At 36.5% G+C, this 20,945-nt stretch overlaps 4 protein-coding genes across 5 annotated transcripts; 2 read left to right on the top strand and 2 right to left on the bottom strand.

Moving 5' to 3' along the window:
• Positions 1–787: 787 nt before the first annotated feature.
• LOC147570054 (E3 ubiquitin-protein ligase SP1-like) lies at positions 788–3,832 on the bottom strand. The gene is made up of 8 exons (XM_086672576.1): positions 3,487–3,832; positions 3,326–3,378; positions 2,905–3,029; positions 2,765–2,830; positions 2,430–2,542; positions 2,252–2,350; positions 1,750–2,043; positions 788–1,114 (listed from the first exon to the last, which is right to left on the bottom strand). Exons 1-8 carry the CDS (start codon positions 3,564–3,566, stop codon positions 1,012–1,014), a joined length of 933 nt encoding a protein of 310 aa, XP_086528702.1. The 5' UTR covers positions 3,567–3,832; the 3' UTR covers positions 788–1,011.
• A 1,723-nt stretch (positions 3,833–5,555) lies between these two features.
• Positions 5,556–7,366, bottom strand: LOC147570055 (GDSL-like Lipase/Acylhydrolase superfamily protein). Its single transcript, XM_086656623.1, has 5 exons — positions 7,068–7,366; positions 6,794–6,988; positions 6,539–6,705; positions 6,136–6,406; positions 5,556–5,970 (listed from the first exon to the last, which is right to left on the bottom strand). The coding sequence occupies exons 1-5, from the start codon at positions 7,303–7,305 to the stop codon at positions 5,702–5,704; spliced, it is 1,140 nt and encodes a 379-aa protein (XP_086512749.1). The 5' UTR covers positions 7,306–7,366; the 3' UTR covers positions 5,556–5,701.
• A 1,857-nt stretch (positions 7,367–9,223) lies between these two features.
• LOC147570056 (heat shock factor-binding protein-like) lies at positions 9,224–11,643 on the top strand. The gene is made up of 5 exons (XM_086656624.1): positions 9,224–9,375; positions 10,215–10,277; positions 10,868–10,891; positions 10,986–11,028; positions 11,278–11,643. Exons 1-5 carry the CDS (start codon positions 9,355–9,357, stop codon positions 11,421–11,423), a joined length of 297 nt encoding a protein of 98 aa, XP_086512750.1. The 5' UTR covers positions 9,224–9,354; the 3' UTR covers positions 11,424–11,643.
• A 2,308-nt stretch (positions 11,644–13,951) lies between these two features.
• LOC147570057 (P-loop containing nucleoside triphosphate hydrolases superfamily protein) lies at positions 13,952–19,161 on the top strand. 2 transcript variants are annotated; one of them, XM_086656625.1, is made up of 12 exons: positions 13,952–14,295; positions 14,432–14,549; positions 14,649–14,767; positions 14,852–14,943; positions 15,487–15,583; positions 15,678–15,758; positions 15,841–16,073; positions 16,184–16,378; positions 16,585–16,675; positions 17,554–17,676; positions 17,833–17,983; positions 18,476–19,161. In XM_086656625.1, exons 1-12 carry the CDS (start codon positions 14,215–14,217, stop codon positions 18,907–18,909), a joined length of 1,815 nt encoding a protein of 604 aa, XP_086512751.1. In that variant the 5' UTR covers positions 13,952–14,214; the 3' UTR covers positions 18,910–19,161. The 2 variants fall into 2 exon arrangements, with proteins under 2 accessions (XP_086512751.1, XP_086512752.1); XM_086656626.1 differs by having other exon boundaries at positions 14,119–14,295; positions 14,652–14,767.
• Positions 19,162–20,945: the final 1,784 nt, after the last annotated feature.

A 20,945-nucleotide genomic window follows, 5' to 3' on the forward strand; every position in this document is an offset into this window, starting at 1 on the left:
ACTCCCTGTCTCTCCGTTTTGGAGAGCAGGGTTTCGTTAATGGTCATGGAGATATTGTGGGTGTTGTCCATGGGCAAGATCAAGAGGTAAGGTTTTCTCTCACTTATAAAGTGACCACCCCCTCTTACAACAAATGTGGGACTAACACCATTAGTCTTTCCTTTCCCTTCACATATTGGACCTAGAAGATTATCTTCTCCTCTACCATTGACTTGAAAGAGTTCGCTAAAACTTGGGTTTGATACCATTTGTGGGTGTAGTCCATGAGATTACCTTTTCTCGAAGTGCTTTTGGGGCTATTTTACTCCAAAAACTAGTTCAAGAGTGAGGCTTTCCCTAACACTTATAACGTGACCACCACCCCTTCCCAAACTGATGTAAATAGAGATGAATGCCGTGAAGATGAAGGTGACGAAGATGAACACAAGGTGGGATGGGGATGAAGATGGTGGTGGTGGTCGACGAAGATGGTAGCGATGGTCGTGGTGGTCGAGAAGATGAATATGATGGCAATGGTTCTCAGTGAAGGTGGGTTAATCACAGTCGTGGTTAAAGAAGGTGATTAAGGGTGCAGAAAGAAGAAGATGGTCTTAGATCGAAAATTGAAGCGTAAATAAGGATATTTTCGTTCTAATCCACATGTGCCGTTCGCAGACTTGAAACTTAACTGTGAGTTAACGTTTTCCGTCCAAGTGAGGGTGTATATCAGTTGTTTCGAAAAAACGAGGGTGTGGTCCTAGATATATAAGTGGGGGTCAATATCAAAATTACGCCAAGGGAATACATATAAACTTGTAAAGGAATTCATAGAATATGTTCATTAGAGGGACCAAAATTACTATGGAGTCAAAGCCTATAAGGATTTACACCACCTGCAGATTTTTGTGTTTCTGGAATGGACGAAAAAATAAAAACTATGCAATGACTACCTATCGACAAAGTTAAAATTAGCAGCAAAATTAGTGTCTTCTGATCCTTCTTATGGTTCTTTAAGAACACTATGAATTTCGATCAAGGGCGGAAGGTTCTAACAACATGTGAGATTCTTCGACGGCAAAGTGGACAACTTTTCATGTATGATGAGCAAGTCATACAGCAGCATAGATGACCACACCTGAAATTTAAAATATGTAATATCGATCATATAATAGTTTTCCAGTACGTATCGACGTAAATAAAATGGAGCTATAAACTGGATGCAGATGAGTCAGATGACACAAAACCAACAGAAAGGCTGGTGTTTACTTTGTATGTGTGCAAGGAAAGCCTCGCCTGTAACGCTGGCCTTTAGGGTGCGTGGGAGAGGCTAAAACGGATATCAAAGTCCAATGTATAACAAGTTTCATCCCCATAGTCATTGAAATTAAATATGATGTGTGAGGGGGTATTACCGAGACAATCCCATATTGATTGTGGGAGAAGCAGGTGGTGAAGGAAAAGCTTCGGCTTTTTCACTAGCTTTTGGGGTGAGAGAGGTCCAAGACCACCTAACACTAACAATCTCACTTGAACGTTCACCATAATACTCTCGTGAGAAGTATATTACTTAAACAGGTGAATGGAAAGATCATCATATGGATACACTTCTGGTTCTTACTAACTCGTATTTTTTAATGTAAGGGTGCCTCCTTCCTCCTCCCAACCCGCAGATTTAACCAACAACAGAGGAGAAACCAACAATTGAATCGAACTTCAAACCATAAGCTTTGGCTAAATGCCTTATATTAAAGGAGAAATGTTAGTACTTACGGAACAAAAACAGTGTTGTACTCATGTTGCAAACATATTACGCATAGGTTTGAGTCGTCTGCCAGGAGATGACCTCTGCTTGAATTATCTTCCCCACTTAATGCGGCTCTGTCAGAGCCTACATTTTCAAGCAGCTGTGGGCTGTCTGGCATGAGGCGGTGTATGTTTGAAATATTCTCCCTGTTTCGCGCCGTTGTACGAGAGCTTACATTTTCATATGAAACTTCAGAAACAGTAACTATGCAACAATTGCCTTCATTATGCTGCTCCAAGGGCCTTACAGCACCACGAACTCTGGGACAAGAGCGAGTACAAGAATCATCACGCATAAATCTAGATAGAAGTTTCATTAGAAGTGTTTTACGATCTAAATTCTAACGAGGCACGGATAACCACAAAAATGTTAACTTGCACTTCCGACAAAAAGTCATCATTTATCAACAAATCTAAAGTCAAATACACCTTTTAAGCTATTGCTAAGGGGAAAAAATCATAACATTACCTTCTCCTTGAGACCATTTTCCTGATATAATTGATGGCATTCATTGCAATCAGACAACCACCAACTACAATGAACCCCACACAAACGTATTTATGGAACCTGCCAGAAATGGCCATCTTAGTTACATGTTGATAGAAAGAAGATAACAAGATTTTAGATTGTATATCTAGAAAACAACCTTGCCAACGTCCTTTGGTCTTCAACTAGCCCATCGATACTTCTTCGTGACATGTAAAATGGCCCGTCGCGAGGTTTTTGAATCTGAATTGTACCAATATTGTCTTTAACAGCCTAAAGAAGTAGAAGAATAACATCATGTATAGGTGATGAGCTAGTTTCCAACATGTGAAATTAATAGAAGTAGAGAATACATATACATATATGTGTATATATATATATATATGTATCAATTTGTCTGATACTAGAAACAAGGACAGAGGTTAGCAATTTGTTAAATTGATAGTTAACTCAATTTAGCTTTATCATGTAGTTTTTTTAATCAATTTAAATTACCTCGCCCACAAGTGTCAATAAGGTCTCAGTCGGAAGAACACTATCACCTCGCTCGAGCCTAGGCACCTGTAAACAATGTTGCTTATACATAACAAAAATGAGAGGACACAGCATGAAAAGTACTTCAAAATCTTGCTCACCTGTTCCTGCACTATTACACTTCTCAGACCACTATGTTCGTAGGCGATGAGAGTCTCTGAGTGCACACTTGCGCGCACGGTAACAACTGATGATCGTAACCCGGAAGCAGAATCCAGAAGTTGTTCTGTAATTTAAAAATTAATCAAAATTATTTTTTCACTGCAGTCAGAGTTGCCAACTTTGAAATCTGATTTAACAGAACCAAATTCTAGGCACTTTGAGTCACTTTTTCGATGGTTCGAGTTCAATGTAAGCCCTTAACACTAGGAGTTTGAATGTTGAGATGTTTGTAAAGAATTTGAATTCTAGGCAGTTGGGTGATAATATTTCAAGTTCCATGTAAACCCTAAACACTTTGAGCTCACTTAGGAGATGTTCAAATCTTAATGTTGGTATCAAGAAGAAAAAAAAAAGTATTACCCAATTCTTTAAAGTTGTTGATCTTAATAGCTGATTCAAGAAATTCTGCTTCCCTGAAACATAACCCACAAAAGATTGACAAATCAGAAAACCATAATGGACATGCATAGTTTATCAAAACAAACAGAGAAACAGTTCTAAGGAGAGAGAAAGAGATTTACTTTAGATTGCTTTGACTTTTAAGATAGAATACATATGCAAACAGGCAGAAGCTCAATCCCCATCCGAATCCCCACATCATAATTGAAAACCCTAAAACCCCGGCCAGAGAGCCAGGTAATAATGTTAGTCTGTTAGTATGATTAACTGAACAAAAAAGGTGAAGAAATCACCAACTTATTAAGTGTTTTTTTCCTTCTAATCTAAACGAAGTTAAGTAGTATAGTAATTACTAATTTGGCTTTTACTTAGAGCGCCAAGAATCAAGGGTAATTCAATTTCTAGCCCTTAATTAGGGACAAACTAATAAATTTGACTTGTAGAGGTCGGAAACTTTCTCTTTAAGTCTATAAGATCTTCTTACCTAAGCAATTTATTACCAAGATTTCTAATAATTAAGACAATAAATAAAGTAAAGGTAAGAATAGATAGATTGATATATTAATTGAGAGTTATATTGCTTATTTAATTCATCATGTATTCTAATTCAGTAATTTGTGATGTATCAATCTATTATAATAAATGTAATGACTTCTGGAGTCCATCCGCAAACACAACCATATATCATACATGGATTAGGAGATCAATAATCCCATCCAACATTGTCATTTCGGCTATAAAGATGTAAAATTAGTTTTAATGACATTAAACTTAGGGGGGGATGTTTTATAAGCCCCTTCTCCCTCACAAGTTTTTTTCATATTTGCTTTAACGGAAGCGCCTCTAACACTATTAATGAGCTTTTTTAAAAGGCCAGATCGGTTTGTTGAAGAACAGACCAGTTCCGGTCTGTTCTTCAACATACCGGAACTCCGGCGAAGGGAAACCCCTTCGTCGGAGTTTCTAGAGAGAGAAAGAGTGAATTTTTTCTTTTTCATGGTCGCCGGCCGGAAAATTTTCCGGCCGGCGACCTAATCGGAGAAGACAAAGAGGTAAGGTGAGGTGGAGAGAGAGTGAGGTGGAGTGTTTTTTTATCTCCCCTTAAAATTTATTTCCCCAGAAAATTTCTAAAATTCTACATATTCTTTTTTAAAATTTCACATAAACTATATAAATGCAGCATATAGTATCTTCCCACCATTACTTAAAAGACGAAAACGCCCATATCATTATTGTTCCATCATATCTTTTATCAGACTACTTTTCTTCTCTAACTCTTTCTTTAGCTATCAAATTCTCCCCAATTTTGCCTATTATTTTTGTAAAGTCTTTGAAATTTGATGTTCTAATGAAAATCCATTATTTTAGAGAACCTTTTTTTTTTTGTTGAACTATTAGAGAACCTTCTTGGTAAGAAAAACCTTTCTTCGTGTTCTTTGTTGCACTAATACAGTCCATAGGGTAAACTTTCCTCGCAGTACTCTTGTGCCTATCTCACCTAAAAATCTAGTTCAATAGTGAAGTGATCACCACCCCCTCCTACAACCAATGTGGGACTAACCCCAACAAATATAATATATTTTGTCGAAGCAATACCCAAAGTAGGTGTTGGAATCAATGCCCTCTATCGTTCATATGAACTGCACACTGTCGCAAACAGTAGATAGATTACTTTATATAATTTATGTCAGTGACAACAAAATACGTAAAACCGACCTTTAGTTCATGGTTTGACAACTTTGAGATCTCTTTCCTACCGCATTAACGAAGTATGAAACTATAATCTCGATTTATGATATTACAGTTACATAATCGAATATTTTCTTACATTTCATTGTCTTAGTTATCCAAGAGAAGTACAATGAAGTGATATATAGCAGTGCTAAATGGGTGGTTGCTGCAATAGATATGCCTCCAGATCCTGGTGGGCCTGCACGTAAGGACAACGAAAGAGAATCCAACTTTAAGAGGAGGGAAGAGACCGATGAAAAATGTGGCAGTTTACTCTCTGTGCTCGGGGGTCTGCTAGTAATTGATTTTGTGGTTCCAGTAGCACGATACCATTCATATGTCTCCAGAAAGTAAGTCAGTTATGTAAAACATTTCATGGTACAAGTTTACATATAGCAATTGATTTTAGTACCTTCTTGACTAGAACTAAAACGTTGATTGCTAGACACAAATATATCAATTTGAATAATGAATTCAGTATTTTATTTGAATAAACGAAAACATATTTAGTAACCTATTATACAGCCATTAGTTACTTCAAAAGAATTACTAAAAGTTAGTAGAAGTTTGAGAAGAAGAATGAAATATGAACTCGATTTTGATTCTTTAGAACTTGAGTTTCAGAAGGAATGGCATGTTGTCTGAGAAAGGCGGGTCAGAATATTTCCCAGTAAGTATTCTTGCTGCGACGTTTTCATTTGCTGCTTCAGTGTAATGAATCCCATCCCAGCTTATATATTCGCTACTATCATCACACCCTTTCACAGTCACAGAAGTTCCGTTCAAGATCTTCGTTTGCCCACATGATATCCTGCTGTCGTAGTTTAGCGGAGGCCCTCCATTTCCACAACAAACCAGTGTGGTTTGTTCAAATCCTGAAAAAATAATTCAAACCACTTAGAGAACATCAAAACACATTATATAGTTAGACAATGGGTAGCCCGAGTTCGGACCCCGGAGTACCTCGAACTAGTCTCTAGCTTAAGCGAGAGACTCCCTCCAACTACTTAGGTATGATTGAGAAAGTGAATGTTACTTACCATATTTTCTATAATTTGTAAGAAGATCGAACTTAATAGAGTATATATCAACGTAAGTCACATTCACGCCTGAAAATTGGTTCTGCAATTTCTTAGTTAGGGCATGAAGTTGTAAATTGAAAAGCTTAGCCGCACGGTTATGTGAGCTCACACATCCTAGTTCATCAAGCTTAGTTGGGTCTTTTCCAAATATTGCAATATTTTGAGGTAAGCATCCAAGAGGCCCAGTATTATGAATCCAAAATCTCCTTCCTCCTTGATCATACAGTTTCTGCAAAATAATAGAATAATCATCAAAAACCCACACACACACACTCACATGTATATATTTATATATATATATATATATATATATATATATATATATATTGAATCTTAAGACCTTGCTTGATATTTGGCTAACCTGAATGCCAGTTTCGAATTCCAATAATATAGTTTGGATAGAAGCGATTACTTCGTCTTCTGTTTTGGAGTAAAATGCACCGGCTAGATCGTTCTGGCCTATATCAAACATGTAAAGTCCATTCTGGAAGAAATCTTCGGCGGGGAGGTACTTATCTAGTTTCTTACCTACATTAGATTAAATAACATTTACGACATTATCGAAAAAAGTTAAAGTCAAATATTTTCAATGGTTGAGAAAGAACATAAAGAATACCTAGCAAATCAAGAACCCGAGCTTTAAATCGAAAGAATTGAGCAACTTGAATAGCAAATGAAAATGGACTAACAGATGATGCAGTTGCAGGAAGTATAGTAGATCCTGCTGCTGCAAAATTACACCCTCTTCTGAAATTCGGAAAACCGACCGAATCCAAATATGCATTCAAGAATGGTAACTCAAATTCATCCACTGCAATAGATTTAACAACATATTTATACATAAACACACATACTTATATGACAAAATTCGAAAATGGAAGAGTTAATACTTAGGAAATCGACGATGAGGCGACCATCGCAGAACCTCCCGAACGGCTTCTTGAAATACATATTTCCATTAGGAGGTAAGAGACTTTCACCAAGGCCCGCGACGAGCCCGCCCGTATCAGAATTTGAGTCTCCGAAATTGAATACAGCCGGATAATTAAATTCGATCGACTCAATGGGAGTCGAGAAAATGAAAAGGATGGTAAGAATGGGGATAGAAGAGAGCCTGATCAAAGTCATGGCTTCTGCTTAGAAAACATTGTTTTTTTGATGGTTTATATTTGTGTGTGTGTGTGTGTGTTTGGATGTGAAGCAGTGAAGGGTTGGTAAGTTTTTGATGTTAACCAACCACCAACTACTTTTTAAAAACTGTTTTAAGATATTGAAGTTTGGTCATCTTATGGGTTTTGTGTGCACTACAAGTATATTTCTTTTGAAGATAAATCAAGAATTGATATTTAAGAAATAAAAAATATTCATTTTCTAATGACAAAGTTAACCTTATAATCGAGAATAATGGAGTTCCCTTTAATCATTTATAAGATTATGAGATGACCCAAATCTTTTTTTGTCGGTAGAGCTAATCATAACATCTATTGGAACAATTTTCTGCACTTGAGATTTCTCATTAACTCGTAATCATGCATGATTTAATTAGTTGTAGCAAATCTGTTCGAACATGCACATCACAAACTTTTTTTTTACTAATAAAACGTGGCTAATTTTAGAAGGATGATAAAGTAACTAAATACATTATCTATTATTATTTAGAAGATCATGATATTTAACCAATTAATGATTATATTGTTTACTAATATTGAGATTAGTATGTTCCTCAACAAAATAGAAAACAAATAAATTTGACCGTTACCACCAAATAAGAGGACATGTTGGTCAAAAGATAATGATTTGAGGGTCAGTTTGGTGAGCTATAAATTTCTATACATAATTCTGCAACCTCTTCTTGGAAGCAAAGGAGTGTTTTCTTTTCTTGCTTTGGAATATGGGAACCTTGTTTGCAGTTCTAATCAATGGCAGAGAGAATGGCTTCAAATTGAAAAACCTAATACCCATTCTGCCCATGAGTTTTTCTTTTTCATTTTTATTTTCTCGAAGAAAACCAAGATTCTTTCAAGGGAGACAATTCCTTCATAAACTTGACTGAGTGATCACAATTTCTTATTTGATTAACTAAATAGTAAAGTCAAAGACTTCCCCACACAAAGTACACTATATCTTTTTTTTTCGGACAATAGATTTCAAGAGTCATAGATACATCACGAGTATACAATATGAAATTGTGTTAGAGACTCCGAGTCTTCAGAAGAAGGCTCTGGGAGAGAAATGTGGTTTCGCATGGGGCAACATGTTTGTATTAGAACACCTCGAGTTTTTCACTCGTAACTCCAAGTTGTTAAGTTGGTATTACTCTATAGTTGGTATTACTCTATTAAGTTACAAGAACAACTAAATAAGATGTTAATGTGTTGTTGTTTAGTTTGTAATTGTCAAACTTAAAACCAAGAGTAAATTCTATGGAAGAGAGACGCTATTGAAATTCTGGTTTGCCATGGGCTTACCGCTTATGGTGGTGTTAGCTTGACGGTCACAAACCTAGTGGTGTCAACTATGACGGGCTATTGTCCACCACCCTTTAGTGCAGCAGTTGGATATCTCTCTTAAGTCCATGAGGTTGTGGGATCGAGTCTCGGTGGAAGCAGTGTGCCATCAAGATTTATCCCATGTAATTTAGACAATATATATATTTATATATATATATATATATATATTAAATGATATAATAATTTGTCGGGCATGCCGCTTTCATGTTGTCGGTCTTTAAGGCTCTTTCATTATGGTTTAAATTAGGCGGTTATCGTGCTCATCACATCCTTATGATGTATCAATGCCTTGTAAAGACTAACGTAGATCGTAGTCGATTTCTCAAAAAAAAAAACTATGGCGCGCTATTGGAGCCCAGTCCGCCCCATCTTAGGACAGTCTAGGCCTGAGCCCAGCTTGGTCTGGTTTGGGCCTAAGTTGTTATCCGACGCAATTAAATCTTCATGGAGATACCCGCGGGTTTGAAGGATGGATGCTAATTTGATTTTGTCGGGAAAGTTACGGTATAACTTTCGGATACAATTTGTTTTTGTAAATTCTTACTTTCATAATTTCCCTTTTCAATTTTAAAATCGTTTGAACCGAATAAAGAAAAAGAAAGAGAGAGAGAAATCAGCATTTTCAAAATTTAAACTTCGATCGAAGTTCGAAAACCAGAGAATTTCAATGGAAAAGAACATCAAAACGGTATTTACTCCTCTTCCCTTTGTTTTGTTAGTTGAATGAAGGTTTTGCTTGTCACTTTAGGGTTTATGAATGGGGGATGTCATTTTTCCTAACATCTTAAGGGGTTAATTTAGTTGGAAAAGTAATATAGATCTAAGGATAGCATTTATATTTGTTAATTTGATATGAATTATTTGATTAGGTGAAATTTAGCATGAAAATGCTTGTTTGATTAGGTCAATTCATCCTTAAAATCCAGAAATTTACTTGCTTTTCATGTATTATTCTCATTTTTAGCAATTTAGCCTAGGGCAATAATTGAAATTTCATTTGGGTTGGGTTGGGTTGTCTCATGAAACATTGGGTGAAATGTATGCATCTTCTTAAGTTGTATTGAGCAAAGATCACGGGTAGTATCAAATTCTGGCTGTTGTTTGAAGATTCACCATGTCCAATTTTTTTTCAAAATCTCTTTACCTCATCTCGAAGAATGCTAGATTTTTGTATAAGTTGTAGAAGGATGAAAAGATTATTAGTTTGGCGTTTGAATGGAGAATAGGCTACTTTCTATGAGGGGATGTGAACTTGAAGTGGTGGAGGTATAGTAATGCAACAAACGATAGAAACGGTTTGTTAGTAGCAAAGCTTAGGTATTTCCGAATTCCGATCACTTATCAACAGTCTTGTCGGCTCGCTTTGAAATCATAGGAAGTTATTGTTTATGTTAGATTTTCTTTTCAGTGGGTTATTCTTTTTTCTTTTTCTAATTTGGCTATAATTGAAGATATCTCTTACTTAGCTTCTCCTATAGGATATTAGCTTTAATTAATATAATCGAAGATATGTTTTTATGGTGGCAGGAGGCACAGTTTGGCCATGATTCTGAAGATGGGAAACAAAGCACTGCAGATATGACTGTTTTTGTAAGTTCCTAACTTGTTTCTATGAACACAAATATTATATACAAGTACTTTCCCTACCTACTGAGAGCATGAAGATTGTACTACAAACAAAACAAGGATTCTTTTTGAAACAACAAGATTTGATCCCTATTCCTGGCCGTGGAGAGATACACATGTTACTATCAGACCAATATGGGCATGGAAGATGATTTTATTAAAATCGAATTAGATAAAATTATCACATATAGGTTGCCAACTTCCCGCCTGATAATCAACAGTATGAAATACAACCAAGAAGATCGATGATATCCATTTTGCTTAGGAGTTTCCAAGCCGATGAGACATATTATTGTAGTAGTGTTTACGACGTATAGGTAGACCTCATTGGTCTTTATGAACCATTAGGTTGTAAGTTTTTATGGTTGTCATTTCTTATACTTATCCTTGTACGTGTCTTGGAAGTACAACATATGCACGAATTGGACAGCAAAAATCTGAATATTTTTGAGATTGTTGTCGATACTTGTTTAGTTTTGTTTTATCTAAGATCGTTCGACAACTTAAACACGAACCTGGATTTCTGACTGGCTCTTTTTTCCCTGCTATCACAGGTTCAAAACCTTCTTCAGCAGATGGTGAGTTTTTTTTTTAACGGAAACCAATTCCATTTACAAACACTAGATCTTCTAGTCATAACTTTCATTTACTGAAAGCAATTCTCTTTTGCAGCAATCTAGGTTCCAGCAGATGTCTAACTCCATTGTTTCAAAGAATATCCTTTACCAGTCTGTGAGTTTTAGAGATATCAGTATGATAAAAAAAAACTACTAATACTGAGAAGGAATCGTACTATTTTCTAGTAAAACGCAAATTTTCCATTTTCTGAAAATGCCATTCTTAACTCGTCCCTTTTGTTTCCAATTTCTACAATATTTTCTGAAACACTGTAGAATTACGTTGTCGCATTTGTTATATATGTGATATATATATAAAATTCATGACTTCCTTAACTGCAATGAACTCGATGACATGGGAAGCCGGATAGATGAATTGGAGCAGAGCATTAATGAACTCCGAGCAGAGATGGGGACGGAGGGTTCGCCTTCACCTTTAGCACCATCAAAGTCAAAATCTGAAGAAGCCAAGCTAGGTGATGATTCGACTTGAGTTAGGAGAACAGAAGCTGAGGAATTACGAGTCTTTAAGTGAGAGTATATTGTCTGTTTGTCTGTGGCTAGTCCAAGAACTCGCTACTTGTTTTACTAAATTGACATTGTATGTGTGTTTTACTAAATTGACATTGTATGTGTTTTACTAAATTGACAGTTGAAGTGGATTGAACACTTAAAAGTAGATTTGAAAATCACAGTATGGAAGACTTCAACCATTCTAGTTCATTGAGCATGATTATGGATTCTAATCAAATATTTCAGACAAGTGGCAATGACAAAAATAATACATTTCTCCTGTGAGACTAATAACAGTTCTGAAATCTACATGAAAATTATTCGGATGCTGACGAGAATAGGGCGAGGACAAAATCACATTCAGATACTTCTGTCTAACTTCGTATTGAAATCTCGAATCGGCAATTTTTCACCCACGGGATGGTTTTGAAAAAAAGAGAGTGGAGAGAGAGAATAACCGTTTTTTCACATAGAGAGAAAACTAGATCTTGTTGATTTGCGGAGGAGGGTTCCTCCTCCGGATTTTCCTCTTTTTTAGTTTGTATTATCTTTTAGATCTATAATAAGAAAATCTGAAGTAGACAGAGAGGAAGATGAAGACTCCATTAACAACAATTCCATAATCGAGTGGTTTCGTCACGGCATAAAGACGGTTTTGAAGAAGATTCAAAGACGAATTTGATGAGAGTTTCTCACTCTAAAAACGGATTCAAGGACAGTTTTTGAAGTTTTCATTGTCGATCTATACATGGTTGTGATTCGTGGAGAAAAGAAGATGGTTTTCAGATATGGTTCGTTCATGAACAACAACGAAGATCTGGATAACAAGAATTAAATCAAACGACGAAAATTAACTAAGTTCTCTCTTTATCGGATTGCTATTAATACTAGTATATCATCGTAGTACTATTTCTAATTTTCAATTTATTTGTATTATGAATTCTATTTTGTCGACCTTTAGGGTATTTTCATTCTCGATCTTCAGGATATTTTGACGACCTTTAGAGTTTTTCTTTGAGTCAATGTCATGTCAATTTTTTTTCCTTCATGAGGCACTTTACATTCGAAAGTTCTATAAACTTATCTTATGTAACTCTCATGAAATTTTCAGAGGAGAGAAATAAGAATTATCTACTATGTAACTTTGTGATTGTTATCACTAATGAATGAAAGTATGGTTTTGCTCAAAAAAAAAAAAAAATGGGGGGATAGATTCCGAGAGAAAGGAATGTTTGGTTTGTAATTTTTTCTTTGGTATCATAGATGAGACAATCTGTGAGTAAAGCTAAACCAAACAGGCAAATAACGTATTGTGATAACTAAGAGTCATATTATGGGAGTGCAATTTCTATAATTGCATTCCACTCCCCCAGCCTACCCATGGCAGGGCACTACACCCATACAGAGATGATAAGGTCATGTTTGTAAATATGGGGTCTGCCTAAAAGAACCCGGCCAAAATGCACCGAGGAGAAGAGATTGACCTAAGTCAATCTACTTTGACCCCAAGCACCTGTTGGCACAGAGGGTATTTCATATTTTACCACCAAAATTTCAACCATAAAAATCAAATAACAAGAAGTTGGTCTCGAATCTTGGTTGGTTGGGAACCAAAGTTCTTTTCAAGATAATTTAAAAGCAAAGGAGAAGAAAAATGAGTTAATTCTTATTTGACCCCCTACTTTGTGACTAGCTTCAAATATGGCTCCTAAATTTTTATAAATTCAAATATAGCCCTCTATTTTCACACAAATGCCAGAACTACCCCTCATATTAATGTATTTTCAAAATAAAATAAAAAAGAAAATCTAAATTCCACCTCACTTCCCTCTCCACCACTCATCTCTCTCCACGTCACCACTCTCTCCAACTCACATCTCTCTCTCTCTCCAAGTCACTACTCTCTCTCTCTCTCCAAGTCACCACTCTATTTTCCGGCCGACGACCTTCAAACTTAAATTTTTTTTTCACTCATCTCTCTCTCTCTAAAAATTCTGGCGAAGGGACTGTTGTTCTGGTCTGTTCTTCAACAGACCAGAACGGGTCTGTTGAAGAACAAACCAGATCTGTTGAAGAACAAACCAGATATGTTGAAGAACATACCAGATCAGTTTGTTCTGTTCTTCAACAGACCAGATTCCGGCGAAGGGAAACCCCATTCGCCAGAATTTTTAGAGAGAGAGAGATGAGTGAAAAAAAAAAAATTAAGTTTGAAGGTCGGCGACCTTCATCGAAGAAGAGAGTGCTGACTTGGAGAGAGAGAGAGAGAGGTGAGTTGGAGAGAGGGGTGAGTTGGAGAGAGGTGACGTGGAGAGAGATGAGTGGTGGAGAGGGAAGTGAGGTGGAATTTAGGTTATTTTATTTTATTTTATTTTGAAAATACATTAATAGGAGGGGTAGTTATGACATTTGTCTGAAAATAGGGGCCCATATTTGAATTTACAGAAATTTGGGGGCCATATTTGAATCTGGTCACAAAGTAGGGGGCCAAATAGGAATTAACTCAAGAAAAATAGGCAGTCAAAGGGGGCCATAGTGCTCGGGTGCCTAACCCTATTCGGTACCCGATGCTAATAGACACCCGGTGTGAGTAGCAATTCCTTCAGGTGCCTTTAGCCGGACTAACGTCCCGAACTACTAATGAATACTCTAGGGTTTTGCAGAGTTTTAAGGCGTCCCCAATTTATCAGAAGAAACTTCAGTCTTTTTTTTTGCAACAAAAAAAAATCAGTTCTTTTCTTGCTCTTTCTAGTGTTTCCTCATCCGTAATCATGGAAAACCCTAGTTCCTTCTTGTTCAGTGGCCTCCATTTCAATCGAAAGAAGTTCGCAAATGACTTTGCTAGATTCAATGTAAGTATTTCCTCTCCATTCAGTTTTTTTTCTCCTCTGAACAAATTCACATATAACTTTAGTTTCTGTTAAATTTATCACTCTTAAATTCCCAGAAACCTTGAATCGTTTTTGATTTTTCTTGATTTGAATTTAGGTGAAAAAGGAGACTGAGAACCCTACTGAGATTTTTAGCTTTATTGAACCTCCAAAAGTTGAACCAGAACCAACACCTGAGAAGAAGAAGAAGAGAAAGCGAAACTCAAAAGTTCCTGGTATACCCATTTGATGGATTTGATTGTTTGACAGACAAGTTCTTTCTTAAACAATCTGATCATAACTCTTATTATTTGTTTGTTTGTTTGTTTGTATAGTAGTTGAAGGTTTCAATGTGTTTAAGACTTCAGAATCTGAAGTTGTTATCGACGAGAAAACGAGGAAGAAGAAAAATGATGTCAGTGAAGAAAAGAAAGAAGCGAATAGGCAAATTGAGGTGCTTATGCTATTACAATTATTCTGTTATTTACTGTTATGTTATACTCCAATTGCTAACTTTTTTAATGAATAATGAATTCAGCGTGATAATTTGTTTCGTAAGAAGCATGGGATTCATATTGCTGGACATAATGTCCCTTCGCCACTTCAGTGTTTTTCAGAGCTAAGTTCAAGGTATTTTATCTACTACATTCATTTGTATGTGCATTTGACTTTTTTTTTTCTGAGTATCGTGTAGTTTGTTTCTTAGGTATAGGGTTTAAAAGATGAGGTTTAGTGAATGTTTTGATAAAACATTTCTTATCATTGAACAAGCTTTTTCCTTTTGTGTTCCTTGCATTGTTAAGTAATGCATTAGAATATGTTTGAGAAAATCTTATCCTAGTGAACTCGATGCTTGGAATCTGAGACTTGAAAATGTAGTATGTTGTTAGTCTTGTTTTGTATCATTGTTTTTCTTTGTTTTTTTACTTCTAATAGTGTAGTTCTTTTTTTCTCCTTTAGTCCTTTATTTTACTTAGTGGCTGTGGAAATTTTCTAGCTTACATGTCCCTCACGTGTCAACACTTCCAATTATCAAATCAGTAATTTTCTGATTCCTTATTCGACATCTTCCACTCATCCTCTGAATGTGTTTTATCTTTATGTTATGCTCTTCTAATTGTCAAGTAGTGCATTTGTTACCTCCATGTAAGAGGTTTTCTAATTTGTTTACAGGTACAATTGCGAACCTTATTTATTGCGCAATCTAGCGGAGTTTGGGTTTAGAGAGCCAACACCAATCCAAAGGCAGGCTATTCCAGTCCTCCTATCTGTATGCTCTTCTAAGCTGTAGATGTACTTGATATGCATTTCTCTTATTGCGTTAATTTTTTTGAAAGGACTGTTTTTTTGGTTTTTTTCCTCAGGGCCGGGAGTGCTTTGCTTGTGCTGCCACTGGCTCTGGCAAGACAATGGCTTTCTTATTGCCTATTATAATGAAACTTAAGGTAGTATATCTAGCACATCATACTTCTCCTTTGAAAATATTGATTTAGCTTGCATCTTAGTGAGTTCTTCTTTTGTGACCAGTCAGGATCACCTGATGGGGTACGAGCTGTAGTTATTTGCCCGACACGAGAATTAGCTGCTCAAACTAGCAGAGAGTGCAAGAAGTTAACTAAAGGAAAGAAGTTTTACATCAAGTTGATGACCAAGGAGCTCGTAATGAATGGAGATTTCAAAAAAATGCATTGTGACATATTGATCTCCACACCTCGTCGCATACAATATGCTATTCGAAAAAGAAAGCTTGATTTAAGCAGGTAGTTGCTATATATAGGCTGTTTAATCTGACTGTACTGGATTAGTTTAGGCTGCTATCCCATATTTGATCTAGGACACAACTGACCCTCTGATTGTTGGTATTGCACAGAGTAGAGTTCCTCGTTTTGGACGAATCCGACAAGCTATTTGAGCTTGGATTTGTTAAGCAAATCGATTCTGTGGTGAAAGCATGCTCAAACCCTTTGATAGTGCGTTCATTATTCAGTGCTACTTTGCCCGAGTCTGTTGAAGAACTTGCTCGCACAATAATGCATGATGCCGTTCGAGTTATTGTTGGGCGAAAGTAAGTATACAATTGATTTACTCAGGACTAGACCATGAAACAGAAAGTTGTCAGTTTCCTTCATTCTTATGACATTTCTGTCATTTGCATTCAATTATCTTCTTTCTATCTCTGTGGTAAAAGTTTCCTATATACTTCCTTCTCTTTTTGCATTGTTACATGCCCCATCAGATGCTTTAAACCAAAATACTACGTTCTTTGAGCAGGAATTCTGCCTCAAATTTGATTAAGCAGAAACTTGTTTTCACTGGAACTGAAGAAGGAAAGCTGCTTGCACTTCGGCAAAGTTTTGCAGAGGTATAGTGCTAAGACCTGCGTTTTGAATCTTCTATCTTGGTTAAGTACAAGCTAGCTTGATTTGATCTCTTATCTTTAAAAAGTAGGGTAAAGATTTCTTGGACTAAGGTTGTGTGTGCTTTTCTTAATAATCTGAAACTGAGTGTGGTGCATAATTTTAGTTGTCGTACATGCTTTTATCTTTCCATGAGAATGAGATCTTAAAACAGCTCTTCCACTTCAAAGCATGTGTTTTCAGCTCAAAAATGAATTCTGAATTTGTAAGGAATTGTTTTAAAACCTGAATTTATTTTAGCAAACAAAGTGAAAGGGAATTTTTTTTATTATACAAGTAATTTGCACATAATTAAGTTTAGAGTTCAGATTCAAGAATAGTGAAAAAACAAACACAACTTAGATGTTCTTTTATTGTCTGAATGTGACTCACCTAGTCTGACTTGTTTGAAGTCCAGTAGTCTTCGACACTCTTCGCATCACTTGTTTTGATCAGGCCACAGTAGTCATTTTAGGCATTGACCTTAACTTTGGATGTATTTTTTGTCCAACTCAAAATGTCCCAAACTGAGCTAGAGTCAACCTTTCGACGCAAGATGCATAAGTTCAGGTAAAAAACCAAATGTTCTAAAACCTGATGCGAGTCCACTCAGATCAACATCAGACATCCTTCTGTTCACCAAATTCCATTTCTGTTTTCTTGGAATGTTTTGAGAACTTGAATAAAATTGGTCAACCATTCAGCTGGTTCAGGTTGTACCCTCCTTAGACAGATAAGTATACAAATGGAAACATATACTAAAAATGATCAGTATTGGGGTTGGGTACTTCAAAATATTTTGTTCTCTGACTAATTCTAAGGGCATGTTTTCTGCTATTTGTAGAGTCTAAACCCACCGATACTATTATTTGTCCAAAGCAAGGAACGTGCAAAAGAGCTTTACAAGGAACTAGCTTTTGACGATATTAGAGTTGATGTTATACATTCAGATTTATCCCAAGCACAGGTGATCTCATTTTGTATTTCAAACAAGATAAGAATTGTTTAGTTGATTTAAGGTGGTTTCAATTGATACTTGAAAGAAATCTGGTACTTCTTTTTGGTGGCTCATCTACCTGAATTTGAAGATAAAGGAACACTAAATTTCTTTTGTTTAATGCAGCGAGACGATGCAATAGATAATTTTAGAGCCGGAAAAACATGGGTTCTAATTGCCACTGATGTTATTTCTCGGGGTATGGACTTCAAGGGTATCAACTGTGTGATTAATTATGATTTCCCTGAATCTGCTTCAGCGTATATCCACCGAATAGGTATGTAACTTGCCTTCTTCTAGCCTGCATTTTTCTTGGTCAAGGTTTAGAAGTTAGTACATCACAATGTACTATTAGCAAGTGACAAAAGTTAGAAACCCATAATATGCATTTGGTTAGAAAGGCTGAAACATCTATGCAGGTTAGTTTGACCAAGTATTAGTATCCATATTGACAAACTTAATTTCTTGTGCTAGTCTAGGACTACGAGATGGGTTGCAAGTTACTTGCATCTCTGATCTGGATCGACCCCTTGTCCTTTGCTTCATGATTTCTATATATTTGGAATGATAGAATAGTAATTGTATTTTTATATGAAACATAATTTTTGTACCAGTATATGCATGTAAATAATTAAAATGAAATAAAGCGTCAACTAAGTTGGGTCTGGGCCGAAAGCGAACTACTTAGGTCTGGGAGCTAGGAAGGAGCTGCAGGCTGGGCCAATATATGCATTGTACTAAACTTAACTCTGCTGATTTTGTCGATCAGGCCGGACAGGTAGAGCTGGGCGAGAGGGCGAAGCAATTACATTATACACTGAAGCTGATTTACCATTTTTGAGAAACATAGCCAATGTGATAACTGATTCAGGATGTGAAGTTCCATCTTGGATCATGGCCATGCCCAAACTCAGGAAGAAGAAGCATCGTCCAGGTAGAGATTCGATTTCAACTATGCCAAAAGAGGATGAAGAACCGAAGAAGAAGAAACGAACGGTTGATCCGAGAAAGAAGCATCGCCCAAGTAAAGAATCTGTTTCAGCTATTATGCCAAAAGATGATGAAAACCCAAAAAGGAAACGCAAAATGATTGAACACAAGAAGCATCATCAAGGTAGAGTTTCTACATCAACCATGCCAAAAGATAATGAAGAACCAACGAAGAAACAAAAAATATCGAAGAAGAAACAAAAATTAATTTGAACTGAAGAAGAAATGATTGAACCGAAAAAGCATCGAGGTAGTGATTCTATTTCAACTAGGCCAAAATATCACGAAGAACAGAAGAAATGGGAAATGATTGAATTTTCTCTCGGCTACTGTTATTTTTCTGTTTCTTTTAACACCAAGATAGTTGAGATTCTATTTTCATGCAGTTGATTTTGAACTCAGAATTTTAATACAGATAACCTGTACACTCAAATATTTTATGTTTATAGGTACAGTTGTTTACAATGGGTTGTGATGGGTCATTTTTTGTGTACAAACTGTCCTGGTAAGGAATAGTTTGCCATGGCCAGTTGAGAAACTCTATATTTAGGGTTCTAGGGCAGTTGAGGGGTCAAGTTACGATCCCAATTCACTTGAGGCAAATTATAGAATGATCTTGGGCTGATTCGAGTGAGTTAGACGAGTCTTATTGGACCTTCTGATTGTCAATTATCACGACTGAATCTATAGACTAGGAATGGTATCCTCAAATGGAGTAGTAACCATGTGTCATACCTTATTGTTTTAATAATTAAAGAATGTCTATAATTAGTTGTTTATAAGAGAATCTTGAACTCTTCACAGATAAAAGATCATGTTGAGAGTGTACGAGTGATCAAAATATTTCTTGCCTTGCACGTCTTGACTTGGTCATTTTGGACAAAAGAACAATTTGTCACCAATTGCATGCTGTACTACTGTTTTTTTTTGGGTTATTTCCCTATTGGCCCCCTACTTTGTGACCAGCTTCCCGCCTGGCCCCCTACTTTGTGACCAGCTTCCCGCCTGGCCCCCTACTTTACAAGAAATACTCATATGGCCCCCTTCCGTTATAACACCGTTACTCTCTCTCTTCCATTTCTTTTCTCTCTCCTCCAGCATGTTTTCTCTCTCTGCCACCTCGTTAAAACCAGCCACATCATCGTCTTCACCGGCAGGGTCGCCGGCCGGCCAAATTTCCGGCCGGCGACCTTCAAACTTTTTTTTTTTCTCTCTCTTCTCTCTCTCTAAAAATAAAAAAATAAAAAAAAATTTTTTTTTTGAAAATCTCTCACCTCTCTTTCTCTAAACTCCGCCGAAGGAAAACTTCGCCGGAGTTAGGTCTGTTCATCACGAACAGAGATCTGGTCTGTTCGTGATGAACAGACCTAACTCCGGCGAAGTTTTCCTTCGCCGGAGTTTAGAGAGAGAGAGGTGAGAGATTTTCAAAAAAAAAAAAAATTTTTTAGAGAGAGAGAGGAGAGATGAAATAAAAAAATAATTTTTTTTTTTTTTTAGGTTTGAAGGTCGCCGGCCGGAAAATTGGTCGGCCGGCGACCTTCCCGGAGAAGATGATGAGTTGGCTGGTGTTAACGAGGTGGCAGAGAGAGAAAACATGCTGGAGGAGAGAGAAAAGAAATGGAAGAGAGAGAGTAACGGTGTTATAACGGAAGGGGGCCATATGGGTATTTTTTGTAAAGTAGGGGGCCAGGCGGGAAGCTGGTCACAAAGTAGGGGGCCATTAGGGAAATAACCCTTTTTTTTTTTGTTGAAATGTACTACTGTTTTGGGTATAGGCATTAAAATGGTGACTGCTGCATCATTGTTATTTATAGAATGGAATAAAGTATTGGACTACTTTTTTTTTTGTTGAAATGAATTATTCGACTACTTAAGATTGGTTATTGTCGAAAAAGTGGTCGCTATGAAAGTCCATTGATGGTATTCTTTACAAAAAAAACAGAATTTTCAAATCACCAATGGGGTTTCAAATGTTCCTACCTTTAGAGAGAAACGAACAACCTTCTGCTAAGGAAATCGACCAAACATTGTGAGATATAATCGTCCAACACATTATAGAGGGAGGAAATCCTTTTAGGAGCAATGAAAAACCCTAGTTAATTCTCAATGAAACTTTGAAGAAAAAAAGGGTTCGAATTTGGCGCCGGCTTGGGTAGTTGAAAAAATGGCATAAAGGTTGGATGAAACTCTATCAAAATTAGGTTTAAGTTTTAGCCTTTAGATCCTCTGAGATGCTGAGGTCTGTTGGA

This window comes from Eschscholzia californica, unplaced genomic scaffold (assembly GCF_041429995.1).
Source record: "Eschscholzia californica isolate CP2 unplaced genomic scaffold, dmEscCali1.0.p SCAF_1, whole genome shotgun sequence".
Lineage (NCBI taxonomy): Eukaryota > Viridiplantae > Streptophyta > Magnoliopsida > Ranunculales > Papaveraceae > Eschscholzia > Eschscholzia californica.

Bases quoted from the DNA above. Each gene is read 5' to 3' on its own strand.
- LOC147570054 (XM_086672576.1), bottom strand. From the start codon at position 3,566: ATGATGTGGGGATTCGGATGGGGATTGAGCTTCTGCCTGTTTGCATAT. The intron at 2,044-2,251 runs GTAATGTTATGA...CTCTTGTCCCAG, and splicing joins AAAATGGTCTCAAGGAGAAG to AGTTCGTGGTGCTGTAAGGC. The intron at 1,115-1,749 runs GTAAGTACTAAC...TTTAAATTTCAG, and splicing joins TACAACACTGTTTTTGTTCC to GTGTGGTCATCTATGCTGCT.
- LOC147570055 (XM_086656623.1), bottom strand. From the start codon at position 7,305: ATGACTTTGATCAGGCTCTCTTCTATCCCCATTCTTACCATCCTTTTC. The intron at 6,989-7,067 runs GTATTAACTCTT...AATCTATTGCAG, and splicing joins CCTCATCGTCGATTTCCTAA to TGGATGAATTTGAGTTACCA. The intron at 6,706-6,793 runs GTATTCTTTATG...AATCTAATGTAG, and splicing joins TCGGGTTCTTGATTTGCTAG to GTAAGAAACTAGATAAGTAC.
- LOC147570056 (XM_086656624.1), top strand. From the start codon at position 9,355: ATGGAAAAGAACATCAAAACG. The intron at 9,376-10,214 runs GTATTTACTCCT...TTATGGTGGCAG, and splicing joins TGGAAAAGAACATCAAAACG to GAGGCACAGTTTGGCCATGA. The intron at 10,278-10,867 runs GTAAGTTCCTAA...CTGCTATCACAG, and splicing joins CTGCAGATATGACTGTTTTT to GTTCAAAACCTTCTTCAGCA.
- LOC147570057 (XM_086656625.1), top strand. From the start codon at position 14,215: ATGGAAAACCCTAGTTCCTTCTTGTTCAGTGGCCTCCATTTCAATCGA. The intron at 14,944-15,486 runs GTATTTTATCTA...ATTTGTTTACAG, and splicing joins TTTTCAGAGCTAAGTTCAAG to GTACAATTGCGAACCTTATT. The intron at 17,677-17,832 runs GTGATCTCATTT...TGTTTAATGCAG, and splicing joins CAGATTTATCCCAAGCACAG to CGAGACGATGCAATAGATAA.